General features: G+C 36.2%; 3 protein-coding genes across 3 annotated transcripts; 1 reads left to right on the top strand and 2 right to left on the bottom strand.

Annotated features, from left to right (window-relative positions):
- Positions 1 to 598: 598 nt before the first annotated feature.
- On the top strand, positions 599 to 2219 carry LOC147547552 (limonoid 21-O-acetyltransferse-like). Its single transcript, XM_086672382.1, has one exon. It carries the CDS (start codon positions 708 to 710, stop codon positions 2088 to 2090), a length of 1383 nt encoding a protein of 460 aa, XP_086528508.1. The 5' UTR covers positions 599 to 707; the 3' UTR covers positions 2091 to 2219.
- A 1364-nt stretch (positions 2220 to 3583) lies between these two features.
- Positions 3584 to 7674, bottom strand: LOC147547551 (serine/threonine protein phosphatase 2A 57 kDa regulatory subunit B' theta isoform-like). The gene is made up of 4 exons (XM_086669151.1): positions 7124 to 7674; positions 6840 to 6965; positions 5312 to 6668; positions 3584 to 4363 (listed from the first exon to the last, which is right to left on the bottom strand). Exons 3-4 carry the CDS (start codon positions 6491 to 6493, stop codon positions 4052 to 4054), a joined length of 1494 nt encoding a protein of 497 aa, XP_086525277.1. The 5' UTR covers positions 6494 to 6668; positions 6840 to 6965; positions 7124 to 7674; the 3' UTR covers positions 3584 to 4051.
- Positions 7675 to 9833: 2159 nt separating this feature from the next.
- Positions 9834 to 16177, bottom strand: AUG6 (HAUS augmin-like complex subunit). Its single transcript, XM_086669150.1, has 13 exons — positions 15872 to 16177; positions 15726 to 15782; positions 15512 to 15606; positions 14570 to 14720; positions 14144 to 14269; positions 13891 to 14050; positions 13493 to 13553; positions 12954 to 13272; positions 12102 to 12227; positions 11612 to 11773; positions 11237 to 11492; positions 10655 to 11131; positions 9834 to 10054 (listed from the first exon to the last, which is right to left on the bottom strand). The coding sequence occupies exons 1-13, from the start codon at positions 16085 to 16087 to the stop codon at positions 10014 to 10016; spliced, it is 2247 nt and encodes a 748-aa protein (XP_086525276.1). The 5' UTR covers positions 16088 to 16177; the 3' UTR covers positions 9834 to 10013.
- Positions 16178 to 19151: the final 2974 nt, after the last annotated feature.

Below are 19151 nucleotides of genomic sequence, written 5' to 3'. Positions count from 1 at the left end.
TCAACAAATTTTTATAACCACTATTGATCGTATAAACCTTCAAAGACACTGTTTTAGAACTATTGCAAATTCTATCGCAAAAGAATAACGTTAGCGAAACAACATTTCTATTTGTATTACATGTATATGAGGTTTTCCTGTGATATATACAAATATCACTATAACCCAAAGACTATCCTCTCTAAAGGTCCCTTTCAACACGAAAAAAAACCTCTTTAAATGTCCAATAATTTGCAAATATATAAGTCAGTTTGTCGAACAAATTTCACTGGCATTTTTCATACCTAATATTAGCTAGCGTCCACGATTCATACATCATGGTTTTATCAATAATAAATGTGAATGACAACTTAGACATAGATGTTAACTTATTAAATACTTATTGTTGATATTTGAATTTTGTTTACATTAATCCTTGTTGAATTATTAAAATATATTTAGGTCAACTATATGGGATATTAAATTTAAAACTCCCATAAAATGACAACATGAAATAAATTCAACAACTAATTTTGTTTTCTCTTTCGCTTTCTCATCCTTCATTATTGATCATTTACTTGATGAACGGCCAAGATTGGTCAACTCATTTCCACACCCTATAAATAAGGAAAGAAAAATTAGTAATTTTGGGTATTTCATTTCTCCCCATTTTTCTAAGCATTCATATAACCTTAGAAGCTAGCTTAGCTAGCTAGGGTTTCATCACCATGCAAGAGAATAGAAAATCAAAAATGGAAGAGATGAAGGTTGAAGTTATATCTAGAGAAAGAATAAAACCATCTTCTTCAACTCCCCACCACCTCAAAACCTTCAAACTCTCTCGTTTAGATCAATTAACTCCATATTTTTATACAAAAATCCTTCTTTTTTACCCATCATCACAATCAACCCTTGAAGAAAATATAGTTGTCGAAAATACCCAACGATCGGATCGACTAAAGAAATCGTTATCGGAAACATTAACGCGGTTCTACCCGTTAGCCGGAACTGTCAAAGATAACCTAATTATCCATTGTGATGACCATGGTGCTGATTTTTTGGAAGCTAAAGTTAGTTGTGAATTATCAAAAGTTCTTGAAGTTGATCTTGAGCAAGATTCTACTATCATGAATGCATTACTTCCAATTCATTCTAGGGTTGGTGATGATAATGAAGATGAAGTACAACTAGCAATTCAATTCAACATGTTTGAATGTGGTGGATCAATATTAGGTATATCTATCTTACATAAAATCATAGATGCTTCATCATTGAGTACATTTATCATTTCATGGGCTAAAACTTGTAGTACTAATAATATCGAAAACCCAAACCCTAGTTTCGATTCTTCTTCGATTTTTCCTTCTATGAAACAATTAGTTTCAATGGGGTTAACACCATTACAAATTGTCTCACAAGATGAAAAGAAGATCATTACTAAGAGATATGTGTTTAATTCTTCAAGTATAAATAATCTCAAATCAAAAGTGGATCGATATATCGAAAACCCAACTCGGGTAGAAGTAGTTTCAGCTCTACTATGGAGTTGTGCTTCGAGAGCAAAAGCGAAGGCGAATCAGCTAACGAAATTCGATTCTGTGGTGAATGTTGCTGTAAATTTACGCGGTAGAATGGTTCCACCGTTGCCAAAACATTCTTTAGGTAACATTCTTGGTGGTGCTGTTGCGAAAACTACTATCGAAATAGATCAAGAACAAGGGACTGAATTCTGTAAATTAGTTGGAAAATTGAGGGATTCAATTAGAAAAGTTGATGATGACTATGTCAAGAGATTCAAAAGTGAAGATGGGTATTTGAGATCAATGGAAGAAATACAAGAATTATTTATTAATAGTAGAGATACATTGTATATGATTACTAGTTGGTGTGGATTTCCTTTTTATGAAGCTGATTTTGGATGGGGTAAACCTAATTGGGTACGTTCACTTAATATGCAGGCAACTAATGTTTTCATGTATTTTGATACAAGATTTGGAGATGGAATTGAAGCTTGGGTTACTTTAGATGAACATGAAATGTGTGAGTTTGAATCTGATTTTGAGCTTCAAGAATTCGTTTCGACGATTGATGGATCGCCCGAAAAGGAGTAACCTAGATTAGTCCATCGTAGTCAATGGGGTGTGGTAAATTAGTTATAATTAAATTTATTGTGTTATGTAAATTATGATTTCATACATTTTGTAAGATTTGAAAATTGATACAATTATCATTTTGTTCAATATTGTTGTTTTTTTGCTAGTAACTAGAACATTTTTTCAACATAACTCTTGCGGAACATATACAATCGCTTGATATTGATTTTGTGACGGGGAAAACACGACGTTTAATTTTGTGGATATGTGTTAAAATCCGAGGGAAAAAAACGAACACAAACATGGATGCTATATTTGTTCCCACACTTCATTAAAACTGTGGCTAAAGGTATTAAGAAGCGTGAAGCGGCCAACTTGCAAATAACACAACCACGGCGAAATTAGTAGTGTCCATGTGCAAAACTTAAGAATGACTTCCGACCGATGAAACCACGCCGATACTATTCGTAAGGTTTATTTATTGTTGTTGTTTCTTTCGCGACGGTTTTATAAACCGCTGCTAAAATCTATCACTTAAAATTCATTGTAACGGAAAATGGGATCCCTTGACAGAAAGTTACCCTTTTATGAAAAAATAATGATATGACACTATGGCGTTTAGTAATATGAGAGAGGTTTAAACAGTAGACGACGAGGAACAGAAATAACACCTTATTAAATGCATTAGGTAGGCAAGTGTTCTATAAACGAACACCACTTCCCACTTCGCATTGATGAGCATAACAATATTCGGTTGATGGAATACATTTAGAAACTTATTCTTACATAATTTCTTTCTGCTTTGAATAGACAATGAGTCGAACCAACACAATCACTGACAAGTTTTGAACATTTAATGATATTGTTAGGACTATAACAATGTTATAACTTAACATGTGCCATCAAAACGTACTAGGGGAGATTCATAATAATGATATGGACGAAAAAAAATATTTGTTTTTATTTAAATATAATCATAAAGCGAAGTGATGCAACAGATGATATCGAAGTTACATGATCAAGTGAAGTGATGCAACAGATGATATGGGAAGGTTGTGCTTAGCAAAAAATGATTGTTAATGACTATTTTTTTTTCGCTTACTATGGGTGTGTAAGCTGGTCTATTACGTCTCCGTAAATAGAAAATTTGAAGCAAAACCATCCGTAGAAATCACCTACACGAGGTTGAGATGATGACGATGGAGGCTATAGATATCGGCCACACTCCTATGGTAGTTTGCTTATTGGAAGTGTAGGCCGAAGCATCAAACACCAAGTACACTAATTCATGCAAGTTTCAAGGAAACATAACCTTGTACCCATTAAGATTAGGTCTGAGCAGCAAAAGCAGTTACAATATCAATAACTGTTAAGGCTTGAGTCGTTACAAATGTCCTACTACTGTATCAATGGGAACAAGATATCGATCTCTTTCTTGTTTGCTATAATATGAAGTCACGAAAGAAAATGATGCAACAAAAACTTATGAATGAAATTAGAACTAAAAAAGATTCACACCAAGCAATGGTTTCATTCAGAAGAGAAATAAAAATATAGTGAATGTATACATTATAAGTTAAAATGAAGAATGAACAAGTCTAATTTTCACTTAAGAACCAAAAGAAATCAAAATGTAAATATTGTTTTAGAAGGATTTGATCATACATACCTGAAATATGAATATGAAGCTCCTTTCGATTATCAACTATATTGAAAACCCACAACCACTAAACTCTCTTCCTTTATGAATGTGAAGTAGTTCGCTTACTCCATTTCATATTCGGTATATACAACAATCTTTGTATGGAATCATAATTTGGGTCTAATGATTTTTATGTAAAGAGGGTGTTTCGACTGCTCTTACCTTTTGCCCACTCTTGCAAAAATTTCAGAATCTTGAGACAACTAAAGGATGCATTTCTCTCTCTCTATCTAGTCCGAAGATGTTTCTAGGACTACTTGTGAGTAGCGAGAATGGATTAGTTTTTTCCGGCTTGTGATGCAGCAAGTTCTTCCAAGTGATTCCAAATGGCTTCTCGCTTTGTGTTGTTTTCTTCCTCGTTTGCTTCAGTTTCCTGAAATTTCTGCAAGCACTCTTGAAATAGACCAGGATCAACATCGGATAAGATTTTGCGGACGTTTTGAGTTAGGCTTCGAACTGCTTGACTCCAATGGTTTCTAGCATTTCTCTCCAGTGATGGGAAGATGATGGGTAATATAACTTTCAGGTTTTGTTTGATCAAGTTCTCAATGTGATCATTGTTCCATAAAAACAAAGACCTTTCTGCTACCTGCAAGCAAGAAAATGGTTCAATAGCGTATGCCAATACTAAATTCGGTTGGCAATTGTAGGTCATGCTTCCGCTAATTTAGAAGATACAGAAACACGTTAATGTGAAAAAGGCCCAAGGTAGAAGTGGGAATTGAGAAATTCCACCGAAGACATCGGTTTTGCTTTTCATTCTTGTTCTTTTGAAACTCCATTAAACAGTGTTATCAAACAAGATAAAATACGATAATAGAATGCTGTGATAATATGATATAAGACCCGTTTCAATATTGTGTTGTTGCTTTAGGCACCACCCAGGCCTACTAGCCTAGAACCACATGGAACAAAATTTTCCCTTAGTACAGGCCTGCCTTAGACCACCTCAGGCTTCTCCACCTGGCTAATCTTTGCGCCAAACCCACCCAAAAGGCTTAGGTGAGTATGTAAGACAAGGTGTTATGTTACAGCCCAAAGTCTTGTAAGCAATATGGGACTAAATGGCTTGCACATGAAACTACCAGTTCACATCATCCACACCACCACCCGTTTCTATACCAACCATATTATTCTTGATATAGGCACCACCCTGACCCATCTGCCTAGTTTTCCATATGACACGTTTTTCCGTAGAATGAGCTTGCCCTAGACAGCCCGAAGGTTCTTCACCCAGTCTAGGAGCCAAACCCAAAAGGCCTAGCCGTTATGTCAAACAAGGTGTCATGTTATATTCCGGGTCCGGAAGGTAAGTAATACAGGACTAAGTGACTTTCACATGAAACTTCCGTTTCACATCATAATAGGTTTCTTGTTGGGTTACCCACAAACATCAAATGCAAAAATATACGACGGTTATACTTGATATTGCAGGACTGTTCACAGGCACAAACACCACTGAAGTCAAGAGCAAAGCCAGACTCAGAGTGGAAATTGAATATAACAGTAAGAATGAAATAACCGAAAAACATAATACCTGAAAGTGTGAACTGCTCAAGCAACGAGCAATCTGGCGAAACAAGGGAACCATACAGCGTTGGAATTCTGGAGGTTGAGTTGCTTCTAAAACTTCTTCGAGCTCTCCCAAGAACATTACCTCTTTCGAACTATTAGTGATTGGCCAGTACTTCAATAAACCTCTTATAACAGTATCAGCAAGCTTGCAATCTTTCTCTACAAATTGAGTAACACAATATGACAATTGTTGATGATACATTGGTATACATTTTGGTTTGTGAAGAGGAATCAAAACCCGAACGAGAAAGAATTTGTGTTCTTCTTTCAATGGTAAAGCAAACCCATTGATTATACTACCCAAAATCTCGAGCAACTCAGCAATCCCATTGTGCTTCTCAGTTTCAAAAACAAAACGATAGAAAATGTTGTTTATAGACTTCCTAATGAAAGGACGGTGTACCATAAACTTTCCATAGATACGATGAAGAATTGTTTTCAAGTATTCTCTCTCTCGGGGATCTTCTGAATCAAATAGATCAAGTAGTCTTAGAATGAAATAGTGATCGATATATCGTTTAGCCAACTTCGCATCTGTCTCAGGAGATGCAACAAACCTCAGAAAGAATTCATAAACAATTTGTAAATGAGGCCAAGACGGGTCCATCATAGGCTCCTCTTCTTCAACATCGAAACCTTCTAAAACCTTATTCTCACGAGGTGCCGTATTTAGCGTTCTAAACAAATTCACAGATACCATCTTCATAATCTCTTGCATAATAGTTTCTGAAAACTTCTCATTCGCTGAAGTAACATAATCGACAAGCTCAAGCAACGTCTGTCGCTTAATATCCTTTTCTTTTAAGTTCTTTGTTGGATCAGTAAAATCAAATGCAACACAGCATAACTTCAGCTTCTTGATGAACAAGTTTTGCTTCTCAGCATTAGGAACATCTCTTAAATTAGGCAATGCCTCGTACCCTGAAGTGATCGAATCACCATTAGCTTGAGAATTAATCATTTGGGTAGGTCTATTCCCTTGATCCGAATTTGAATTATTGTTCCCTGGTCTACTAATAACCTGGTCATTGCTTTTGATACTAGTAGAAGCATTTGGAGTAGGAACAGATGTTCCACCCTGTTGACGAGTTTCAGCCGCCTTAGACGGCTTTCGGGGTAATTTGCCCAATATCTGTTTGAGCATAGCTGAGATACAGAAACAATGTCCTATCTTTGAAAATTGCAAAACTTGCAAATTTAGATCCCAAAAGCAAACTAACTAGACAAAAAAAGAAGAAGAAGAAGATCTTCCTTTCTGCACAGGCAAGAAAACCCTAATACAGAAACTCATTCAACCTTAACTTCTCCATTGATTCTGTCTGCAAATTAGAAATTAGAATATATCTGAAATTAATACAACAATTTGAGATCTAACCCTTTAAACTAGAAACCCTTATTCAGTTAATCTACTAATCTTATCCACAACCCAGAAATCAAAATCTAATCTTTCAGCTAAAGATAAAAAAACCCAAATGTAGAAAAGCACTTACAATCAAAATCCCTTAGTTTGATTCACACATCAAGCTTCTTTGGTATTCTCTGTTTCTTCCATCATGAAGAAAGGTTCAAACTTTTATCTCTCTACTTTCTTTCTCACCGAATTAACAGTTTTCAAGCTGGATCAAACAAATTAAAAGATCTCTTTAAGCAAAATTGATGATAAATAGAAGAAAAAGGAACAATAACAATCAAAATATGAAATCAAATTCCAGAGATGAGACAGAGAAAGAAACCCAGTAAGTAGATTATAGATATTTGTTCTTGGGGTACTTACTTAGAGGAAAAAATGGAGCTCAGCTGGATACTAGATGGGTATCAATCGAAATCTGAAAGAAGAAGAAGAAGAAAAGGAATCTACTTCTTGATTGATTGAGAATTTGTAAAACGAAAATCAAGAAAAAGAGTTGTGAGTTGTTCTTCCCTTTCTTTCTTAGCCACCTACCCACCCAGAGAGAGAGAGACTCTGTTTCTTTAGGAGTTTGATGATCTAGTAGTGTTTGGTGTTTTGGTCTCCGGAGAGAGAAAAAGTAGAGAGAGAAAGAGAGAGAGAGTTGAAGGAGGAAGAAAAGGGAAAGTGTAATAAAGTCCTTAGATTCACCATTGGTAACAAATATCATGGATATTGTCAAACATTAGCTATAAAGGCTAAGTTTACAAAAGAGTGTAACAATACACACTCCAATTTTCTCATCATCCTGGTACTATTATGTCCCCCACTGATTTCCATATAGGGTATGTGATCTGACAGAATTTAGAGAGAAAATTTTGTTCGAGGAAATGCAGATGAATCGTATTTCTTTTGTGATATTTAGACCTGAAATGATTAACAGGACAATTGTTTAGTGTCTGTTTATCGTTTTTTTTTTATTTATGATCACTATCACGACTGTATGTACGCGAACAGAATTTAGTGAAAGAAAAGCAATGTTTCATTGAGGTAACGTGGACAAGTCATTTTTCTTTTGTGATATTTATGCATGAATTGATCGATAGAACAATTGTTTAGTGTCTGACTATCTGTGTATCGTTACTCTATTTCTTCATAGTTTGAGTTTGAGACGAAGAAGTTCTAGTTTTTCTTGGAAGTGGCTAAACATAAAAGATACTAATATAATAGCCATTGTTTCAGAATAGGTAAAAATATAAGAAGTTCGTGAAGATGTATGTCATATTAGGTGATTTTATTTGCGTGAAAACTATGATTGAATATGAGATTTAGGCATGAAACTGATAAAACAATTTTTCAGTGTCTAACTATCTGTGTATCGCTTCTCTATTTCTTCATTGTTTGAGTTTGAGACGAAGAAGTTTTAGGAAGTGATTAAACATAAAAGATAATATAATAACTAGTGTTTCAGAATAGGTAAAAATATGGAAAGTTCGATGTATGCCATATCAGGTGATTTTATTTACGTGAAAACCATGATGGAAATATTTTAGTGAGTGTAACACCATATCTTATTGTAATCTTTAAAGTATCTAGATAACATGTACAATCAGAATGAATGAAAATATCCACTAAAATATGAGCCGGAACAATTAAAACAAGACCTATAAAAACACAATTTACAGTTCGATAATGAATATAGTGTCTATTGTTGGTTTATGATCAACCTCCATGAATAAAATCATCAGGCAACAATAGATTTTCCAAATACCCAACAGAAAAGTATATCTTATCATATTTATAACAATTCCATATAGAGAATGAAATATTTACAACCCTTATCCATAGATTTACAAAAGAAAATGTTACTAATGTAGGGTTAATTTCAATTTGACCCCCTAATTTGTGACCAATTGAAAAGTTGACTCCCATATTTGTCTTATATTAAAATTTAAACCCTAAGATCATGATTCCTTCTATCAGATTTAATCAGTCAAAAATTTGTTTCTCTTTTTGCCAATCCTTTTTCTGGTCGGATAAATGCGCTGCCATATAGTCAACCGGATAAAATGAATTGTTAGACACTATACAGACGCTAAAATAACCAATTAGTCTTAAAGTGAAAGCTAAACTACGTTAAAAGGAGAACCAATATATGACTCTCTGCATTTGAGAAGATGAAAGAAATGTTTATAGGTGCTATATAGACTTAGGGAAATTTTATAGGGCCCCCTCATTTTTGTTAAAAGGCCTCCCCTCAGTGATAATTTAGCAAGTAAAATGGTTTATGGGGAGGCCTTTTAACAAAATTGGGGAGGCCTTATAAAACTTCCCATAGACTTATGATACAAATTAGAATTGTTTACTACATGATAAACATGAAGAAGACTTATGTACTCTTTTAAGTTCTCTTTATGAAGTTTTTGAATCAAAATTTGGAACTAATCAAAAAGTAATTCTTTCTTTTGTTTCATCAAAAAGAAAAAAATTGTGGCCCCATTATCAAATGGTGACCTATCAAATTCTCAAACATAAATAACACAAGTGAGGTTATACTCCCACTTCTAAAGTGGGTTAACAAAACCCCGACCATATCAAACAGTCAGCTTAATCACTCATTGAACTGAAGAAGAGTAGGTGTTTCTTACCCACATAAATAGTGGGTGAACGATTTGCGCACCTATTATTGGGCCACATGTGAGCCCAAAAGAAAAAGATAATAAAATGTTTGCGTAGGTCAACTCCAAGAAAGGGTTGGTGCCTTGGTGGTGGGAGGAATCATGAGAGAGGAGAGGGGAGAGAGAGAGAGAGAGAGAGAGAGAGAGAGAGAGAGAGGAGAGAGAGTCAAACTCAAACACCTGATTTTGAAATCCTCAATTGGCTGGCACACCCAAAGTAAGAATAGAAATTTCATTCTTTGATTCAAGGGCCTGTTCAAAATTATTTTGGCCCACCCAACCCAGACAGATCCAACTACTTTGTGGGTCCAATTTTTACCCACTAGCTTTCTTCCTCCATTTTCACCAACCTCCCCCATTCCTCCCCACATTACATAGAGAGAGAGAGAGAGACAGAGAGAGACAGAGACAGAGAATCATACACAAACAATGTAAAATACAATAAAGATGATTAAAAATGGAAGATTTAATAATCTTGACTGCATTCATAAACAGATTCAACAACAAAAAACATCTATCCATCCATCTCCAACTAGTCATCTAATTAGACGACATGGGATCAGGAGAAACCTCGCCGTGTAAAGTCGAATGTATGTCCCTTATCTCTCCATTAAAGCCGTGTCAGTTTCAGATAATGGCGCTGCAACACAAAAAAAAATTGAATGTCATCTCCAACACTAACCGAAAAACTATAGAATACAACACAACGAGAAGGAAATGAAAGTGAAGAAAGCAACTAAGGTTAGGAGCTATGGAGGTTAAGAGCTAAGAAAGAAGAAGAAACAATTTGATCCTGGCAAGTGGCAACACAAAAAAAAAAGATCGAAGCAGTCTGATTCGGCTGACTTGACCGAGCCATGGGACATATATATGAAATAGTAAGCCCTTTTCTCACTAAGATCAAACTACAGATATACAGTTCCGTTTTCACTTGTCTCAAGCATTTCCATTGCTGATTTTCAACTCATTACATGTGAGCTGGGTTTTGGTGTATTTGTATATGAGAACACTCGCATACAAATATACAATTAGAGGAGGTGAAATTTATGCTACTACGACGATAAAATTCATCAGATCTGAACACGGAAGTAACTACCGGACAAAGTACTAATTTATTGACGGGAAATACTGAATGATGGTATTACCTTGGGTTACAAGGAAGATATATCAAAAAATTGCGCATATGATATGTCTACCTAAGGAAAGGATAGTAATTCTTTTAGGGTAGAAATTCACATACCGAGCAAGTCCTCGTATGAATCTTCTAAGAGAGATGCATCCATCAGCAAAGGAGGTGAAAAGACCTGATCTTGATCTTCTTCCATGGCAAAGAAGTTCCTCTCTGAACCAGAAGCCGCATAGTTTGAGCTGCGAGTCGACAGATACCCTTCAACTTGGCTGCCGAACTCATGGAGGGAGTTTGTATCATCAAAGTTATTTAGTAGTTCCTCGTAATTGCTTGCAACAGAACCGTCAGAAACCTTCTTCTTAAGATGTGGAGATGTGAAAAGCCGTTTGCTTCTAACCTGAATAGGTTTTGATTTTGGTTCTGGACTCATAACAGAATATTCACTGCTCCCTGAGAGAGGCACAAAGAAATGTTCTGAGCCATCAGAGGAACGACTGTCTTGTGACGATTCCGTATTGCAGGATGGTACTGAGAGAGCAGCCTCCCTAACAGATCTCCTTAAATTCTGAACATAAGAGCAATCACTGCCTGTGGAAATAGAGAAACATGAATTATTACTTAAGACTATATAACCTAAGAGATTATGCTACTTCCCAGAAATGGATGTAAGAGAGAAGGAAAAATCTCACGCACCTTGTGGTAAATTATCCACATGATTGTTGCTCGAAAGAGACTGGTCAAGAGATTTCACTTCAGTTACATTTTCTACCTGGTTAACTTGAGAACCCAAACTTTGCCGTCTTTGAGCATTTCCACCTTTTCCAGAAGAACTTGGAGTTAAACTAAATAAAGGTGGGAGTTTCAGGGCCTGAGAACTAGCTGAAACCTTCTCGAGCTGAATATTTGATAATTTTGAAGTTACATCATACATCTCGTCGGTGCTATTTTCCTGTTTAATTCAAGAATTCCAATCATTTTTAATGCTGAAACTGTTCCAATACTGAGCGTATACAGCAACAGAATCAGTGGATATTTGACTTGAAAATTTTCAGTTATGGAGCCACTCACCACTGTCCTTCCACTACTGTGTGCCTGGATTGGTGAAGTAGACCTTCCAAGGTGTTTGGTCATTGGAGGTAGAGTTGAAGATATAGAGTTCACTTCTTCCGTGAGCTCCGTAATTGATCTTTGTATTGCTGGGGCGACTTCTTTCAGTTGGCCAATGAGCACCTAAAAAGCAGAAATTTTGCTTTATTTCAATATTAAGAATAACACTCTAACAGACTACAAACATCACTGACAACGGTTCAACCAAGTAAACTAACCTACCACAGTATCATCTAACAAACAAATTGCTGGAAGGCCAAAAATTGAGCCAAAGAGGAATTCTAAGAAGGGAAAACACTTCATATTACAAAGAGGATATGGACAAAGGAGAAACACAAAGCACTAATGTGTCTTCGCCCTTGGCACTGAAAGCACAAACTTGTTATAAACTACGCCAAGCTGGTCGAGCTAGAAGTATCACACAACAACAGTCTGACACCACTCAATTTACCTGTATGCTAGCTACGTGCTGTCGATGTTCTGCAAGGGTTGCGGCCAGAGATTCAGCATGACCACTGCTACCACCATCATGTGCACTACGTAGAAGTTCCGGACCTTCTCCATCATTAGCCTTCGCCTACAATACCATCATCTTATGACATTCTACTCATCAAGTTACAAAAATTACAATTAATTCATTAATAAATAATGCGAATAAATATTGTTAGAAAGGCTGAAGTCAGAGGGAGGAGTGAAGGGCAACCGGGTACCAATGCAGCAACCTGACAACCTCCTTATTTTCATTTACAGATTTTATTTATATATTTGGGTAATAATACTTACCAGTGATCTAACCCACACAAAGCCCACTTCATACTCATTAATTAATATTTAGAAGAAGCGTATACCCTCTAGTACATCGAACTATATGCCATTATTAGTTCATTATATGAGTTAATTACTTCATGCCCAAATATATAAATAAACTTTCAAAAAAAAAAGCACTGGCAAGAAACAATCGTCCAATAACTAGATAAAGCACTCAAACTGATGGCCCAGATTTGACCAAGTCTTTTTCTAACGACGTATTTCCGGAAATCAATTATGGAATATAAGAAAATAGCTGAATAAATTGAATTTACTGGCTCCGTTTTCTATTTTCTAGCATTTCACATGCACAAACATTGTGTCTTTTGTGCACATCCAATAGTAACTACATTGCTTTCAGTCTGCACATAGAGAAAAAAAAAACACACACAATGCCAGCATGATAAAGAATTCAATTGTTCACAATAACCAAATTATACACTATATGACTAAACAGTACATGTCAATAGCTAATTGTCATGAAAAAACTACATACCAGATGAAGTGACTGTTTATGAATACGTTGTAAAGCATGAGTCCAACGCCTAAGAATTTCTGCTATATCAACAGTGGGATGAACTCGTCCACTTCTGTCATCCCCCCGAGAAAGAATTTCTTCATTTGCATGCAATTGAGTTGAATCTGAACTATTTCCTTGTCTTTCATTATTCATGTCGGCAACAGAATTCACTGCTTCTCTACCATCCGCGTGTGTTGGGGTCATGTCGTCAGGCTGAACAGATAAGACATCTGAATATGGAACTTGGGAACTTTTATCCATTGCTGCAAGCAAAGATGATCCGGAGATGCGATACCTGAATGAAAATTGTAATTCCACAGTAGATAAGATTAATTTGATTAGCAGTAGTAAGAAAAAAAGAAGTTCATAGAGGGAACTTGAGAACTTTTATCCATCGCTGCAAGCAAGGATGATCCCGAGGTGTGATACCTAATTTGAAAATTACAGGAGCAGACTAGCTAAGGTACATTCTGATGACAGGAAGTATAAAACGAGAAGCTAGAAAAGAGCATTACCTATGTTCACGGTGAGCTATCAAATCCTCAATCGGGCCTGAAGCAAGAACTTCATGTTGACCTGTATAGAGTAAAGAAAAATTAGACAGCAGAAAGCATTACTGCACTTGACCGAGAATGTGTTTCTGCTGAAAGGTAGTAAAGGCGAAGCGCAATCCTATGGGTCTCCTCGTCTTGGATATTATGATTCTTTTGCCTTCACTCAGAAAAAGAATTTGGTGGTCAATAGTTATTTTGTTTCTTATCTGTGTAAAACCTAAGAGTCTACTTTCCCCAGTCAAGTCTAAATTTCTCTTGACGGAGTTGCAACTACAGCAGATAATGAAACTAAACCAGGAACCTCATACTAAACTACCAATATAAAACAGTAGGAATGAAAAACACAAGTCCGTACTTACTCTTACGAGCCAACAAAGACTCCCATAAGCGGGTTGCTTTGGAAACTAAATGTGAGTTTTGACCTAAGGAACTAGAGACACGGTCATCCCATAATTCACCATCCAACTTCGCTTTGTTTCTCAAATCTTGTAGCTTTTCCAGCTCTTGTTGCAAATAAGCCTGAGATGGAGGAGTCCGGAAAGAGTGTAATGTATCAAATATTTGATCTCGAAAATACATCCACTAAAAGGTACATGATAGAAGCTATTTTACCTCTTCTGCACAAAGACCACGAAACTCAGCTGTCATTTCATGTGCTAAGTTTGACCACATGGTTTGTCTATGTACAGCAGTCTCTGCATTTTTCAGAAACCTCCTTCTTTCTAGTGCTATCCTAGCCTGTTTAACATAATGTGATCAAGTCAGAGGTAAAAATGCTGTGAAGAATTTACAGTGAAATAGTGAGTAAAAATGTCACAGCAAGCATTAAGGGCCATGTAGTTTCGGTTACTATTTCCTACATACTAGAGGAACCAGTACCCACTTCTGTAGTACTTGCATTACAAAGTATTATTTCTCAACTATATATCTTCGAAAAAGGAGTAGTTCCTAACAGCTAAACAACTTGAGAACGGCAAGGAAAAAGATTATAACTGCTCGCCGGGGAAAAGAAAAATATGATATCAGATTTTAGAATACCTTTGTCACAGGAAGCAACGTAGCTGCATGGGAGAAAGCCACGTCTGTCAGTGACGCAGGCAACGGATTAGAAGCTACATCAGCTGCAAATGTTCGTCTGTGAACCTCACGTAAAGCATGCATAGACAGTTGCCATAAAAGCTCAACAAATCTGCACGCACGAAACAACGTAAGTAAGTTTAGTTAACACTACCACAACAAAAGAGTGCTGAGTGCAGTAGGCATAACCGACTACAAAGGAAAACTAAACCCTTGAAAATCAATAAATTACTTTCGACATTTCGCCTGGAATTCCACATTCTTGTCTAAACCAAAATGAATTTGTCGAACATGAGTTGGAAACTTAGACAAAATGAGAGCTCCTTTCCATAACTACAAATATTCAGACCCTATTTTCCAAACTTATGTGAACGACTATGAAATGGTTTATATGATGGTAGGAACAAAAACATAGTTTTGGTCATGCTAATTGTAAGAATCACACCAAGCAGATCTGTTGCGTCCAGTGTCAAGACTGTTATATACCACACACTTGTCACGCCTATTCCGATATCAGTCTCAATTTAATGGCTTTATCGACTCGTTTTTAAAAAAATGGTGTTATAATTAGTAAATTAGATAAATGTAGTTATTTCATTGGTAATTTTTAGTCAATTAGCTAGTTTAGGAATAAATGAAATTTTCTTTGAACTCGACAAAACAAGAGAAATGATCGCTACCCACTTCTTTGAAGCTCCAAATACCACGCCTAAACAACTTAAAGAGGTGATTCGGTGAATTGGATTATGAAACAAGAATTCATTAGTAAACCTTAAACAACATGGACACTTCTTAGAAACTTTTAAAGTAGCTCAAATAACAAGATTTAAGATGCCACAGTAACAGTTTAAGGAAGCATATTTAAGCTGAAAAATTAATAGAAATGATGGAAGTTAACACCACCTGGGTCCGCAACAAGTTGCAAGGGAAGAAACCCTAGAATTACTCCTGGGTAATGCTCCTTGTGATTCCAGCTCATTTATAATCCCCTGAACAACCTGAAAACCCTCAAACAGATAAATTCAGTAAAAAAAAATTCCCTTGATATTTCAAATCACATATAGCAGAAATTTTGAAAAAAAGAGCAACTTTCATCATTAAATAGTAAAGGCACAACCTTCCGAAAATCCCTGGATTGTGCAGAATCAAAGATCGGCCAGACTTTATCGAAATCCTGCAAGATCTATAAATTAAGTAACCGGGAAAATTGAAACAAAAAATTTGGGGAAAAATTGAAGATCTAGAAAGAGAAAGAAAGATTACTTTTGCGGATTGAATTGGTCCTCTAAGAGAAGATAAGATGAAATAGAGAAGTTGTTCGCCTAATTTAGGGTTAGAATGTCGGAAAAGTCCGACACGAGGAGTACCATTGTTAACTCCGACGCCGATGATAGATGGATCAAGCCCTAATAATAAACAATTGGTGTACATTGCACTTTCTAGCTCTATTTCTCTTTCCTTTTCTCTCTCCATTGTCATTCCCCTCTCTCTCTCTCTCTAACTTAGGGTTTGATTTCTCTCTCTCCAACTTCGTTTGATTTCTATCTCTCTTCTTCTCACTCTTCTTCTGTCTTCGTTTGATCAAACTTTTGCTTCTATATTTTGTTGGGGTTGCTGTTTTTTTGTTGAATGGTCCTTATAAAAATGTGTAATTATAATATACCCCTTAAAAGTCATTCGGGTTGGTTCGGTCTTTTTGGTCCGGTTAAACATCATGTTTCGGTCCACCTCATTTGCTTTAGTGGTTGAACACCCACTCCGCATACTGGAGGACCCAAGTTCGATTCCCATGGGTGTAGAAATCTATGATTTATTGAAATTGAGTCTAAATAAGACAAAAGTAAGAATAAATGGGCTTTCTTGCCCCATATGAACGCTTTTAGGGTCTTTACATGACCCTTAGGGCTCACGATGTCTTTGAAATGGTAGGTATTGAGCGTATTCAATTCATGATATATTCATGTCGTGTAATAGAGTAATGACTCTTGAGTCCATATAAAAAAAATAAAAAACCATGTCCGCGCGTGCAAAAATGATACTTCATTTAAGAGGAATAAGTCACATTACATCTGAGGCAAAATTGCAAATCAGTGGTGGATTGATTTTTTTTTTTTTGAGAAATCGACTACGATCTATGTAAGTCGTTACAAAGCATTGATACATCATGACGATGTGATGAGCACGATAACCGCCTAATTTAAACCATAATGAAAGAGGCTTAAAGCCCAACAACATGAAAGAAGCCTAGAGCCGGACAAATTTATTATATTATTTACTTTAGGGAAGTTTTAAAGGGGACCCCCATTTTTGTTAAAAGGCCCCCTCTCCTGAATTCGGTGCGAGCCCGCCGAATTCACGATTCGGTACGAGCGCACCGAATTCACAAAAATGGGCTACTGGAGTGGAATTCGGTGGGCTCACACCGAATGGGCTCTTGTGAAATCGGTGGCCTCGCACCGAATAGTCTCTTGAGAATTCGGTGGGCTCGCACCGAATTCACAAGAAGGGGCCTTTTAACAAAAACGGGAGGCCCCTTTAAAATTTCCCCTTTACTTTATATATTGTCTAAATTACATGGGATAGATCTTGATGGCAAACTGCTTCCACGGAGACTCGATCCCACGACCTCATGGACTTAAGTGGTGGATGGATTTGCGATTCTCTTTTACTCAAAAATTTAAATCCGATAATTTACGATAAAAACGATATCAACAAATCAAATCACTCACTAAACAAACAATGAAGTATTGCCTTTTTTTTTTGTCAGGCAATAAAATATGGTCTAGCAGTTATGAAAGTGAAGAACTTTGATGTGATTGGATTCAAGCCTAAACTACTTTAGGCTAGTCAGGGGTCAATAAGGTTAGACCCATCTCAATTTGTGGATTATCTTGAATTTTACAGAAAGAAGAGTGATGAGAGAGGGGGTGAAAAAGAGGGGGTTCTAGGTAACTTTAACTAGTCATGGGGATCTTAATAAAAAACAATGAATTCTGAGCCTGAAGATTTGAAATCGAAGAGAAAAGAAGGCACGATGCTAAAATGCGCCGAGTAACATAAGTGTCGGACCTGCGGGTGGATAACGTCATAAAATCTGATGGTCCAAAGTTCAAATTTGGACGCATCAGATGACTTCTAAAGCTTTATGGCCCATATGTTTGTGTGTAAGGGACTTGATCACATGTCTCGGGTCCATTTAAGAGCATCTCCAACTCCAGTCTGTCTTAGGTCGAAAAAAATCATTTTTTCATCCAAAATTTTCAGCTCAACTCAGTCTCAAAAATTCAGCTCGAACCCCAATCTCTCTTAAGGCCGAAAAATTGAATTTGAAATTTCTCTATTTCCTTAATAAGTTCAATTAAAAACATTGATTACAACTAATAATTAATTAAAATTTTAAAAGTACTCCCAATACGACTTAACAACAATAGAAAATTTAAAGATAGCTAAAAGAGATTTCTTGGATCTCGTGGTTGATCGTTCAACCAAGTTTCTCGCTCTGCCCTAAGCATTCGTGCACCATATTCGTCGAGAGACCTAGCATCAATCTTCATTAAGTTCATCTCATATTTTCGGTTCTTGTGTTCTCTATCTGCTTGTAGATGCTCTTGTTGAACCCGTAGGGCTTCTCGTTGAACCCATAGGGCCTCTTGTTGAACCCTTAGGGCCTCTTCTTGAACCCGTATAGCTTCCGCCATTGTTGTTGCTCTCTGTTGGGATTCTTCTACTCTATTTTCTCAATTTCCCCCATTCGGAGTTTTTGAAGCAGTAGAATGTGTGAAATTTTCTCCTACTCTTACATTTGCTTTGACTTGTTTACGGCCAATTAGTCTTTCCTCTAATGGATTGGTACTAGAATCTCTTTTGCCGGATGTTGACTCTCCTAGCCTGTTTGTCATCCACTTGTTGTGTGTCATCAAAATTTTGTAAACATGTTGGAACCTAAAGCCTTTTCCTTTGTGATTTTTTTTATACATTTCAAGTGCTCTTTTTAACTGAAATAAACAAAATATATTTTAAGTTTATATTATAAAGTGAAAAGATATAATAAAGGAATTAAAAGTTTGAAAAGTCACCCGGTCATAATCGTTTTCTCCGCTTTTTGGAACTTTATTTACTAGCCTCAAAGTAGATATAAAACTTTGACAATCAGATATTATCTCACTGAAACGAGATTTATGACTTCTAAGTGTGTGTTGATACTTCGCACTCGCGTTATATTCATCCGATATTTTTTGCCAACATACTTTATATTTCTAACAATTTCCGACAACCGCATCAAATGTGATTTTCAAATAACAGTTAACAAGTAAAATATCTTCATCTGGCTTATACGGTTCTCGTTTAGTTATCTTTGTTGAAGTCATCCCTTCTTGCACACAAGAATCTTCAAATACTTCATCATCATCAACCTCTGATTGAGCCGACGGGTAAGTAGAAGAAGGAGACAACATTTCCCTATAACTTTGGATGTTGAATCCGTTAGTATCTACTGGATCTATAGGAAGATCAAATGGAAAATATAGAAAAAATTTGAAAGACA

Source organism: Eschscholzia californica, unplaced genomic scaffold (assembly GCF_041429995.1).
Source record: "Eschscholzia californica isolate CP2 unplaced genomic scaffold, dmEscCali1.0.p SCAF_3, whole genome shotgun sequence".
NCBI classification, from domain to species: Eukaryota; Viridiplantae; Streptophyta; class Magnoliopsida; order Ranunculales; family Papaveraceae; genus Eschscholzia; species Eschscholzia californica.
This window is presented reverse-complemented; position numbering and strand designations above follow the sequence as displayed.

What these genes read in the sequence shown, in the direction of transcription:
- LOC147547552 (XM_086672382.1), top strand. Translation starts at nt 708, where the DNA reads ATGCAAGAGAATAGAAAATCAAAAATGGAAGAGATGAAGGTTGAAGTT.
- LOC147547551 (XM_086669151.1), bottom strand. Translation starts at nt 6,493, where the DNA reads ATGCTCAAACAGATATTGGGCAAATTACCCCGAAAGCCGTCTAAGGCG. An exon ending in TGAGCAGTTCACACTTTCAG is followed by an intron (nt 4,364 to 5,311) that starts GTATTATGTTTT and finishes TCTTGCTTGCAG; the next exon opens with GTAGCAGAAAGGTCTTTGTT.
- AUG6 (XM_086669150.1), bottom strand. Translation starts at nt 16,087, where the DNA reads ATGACAATGGAGAGAGAAAAGGAAAGAGAAATAGAGCTAGAAAGTGCA. An exon ending in AATCCAGGGATTTTCGGAAG is followed by an intron (nt 15,607 to 15,725) that starts GTTGTGCCTTTA and finishes GAGGGTTTTCAG; the next exon opens with GTTGTTCAGGGGATTATAAA. An exon ending in GTCTTTGTTGGCTCGTAAGA is followed by an intron (nt 13,554 to 13,890) that starts GTAAGTACGGAC and finishes TACTCTATACAG; the next exon opens with GTCAACATGAAGTTCTTGCT.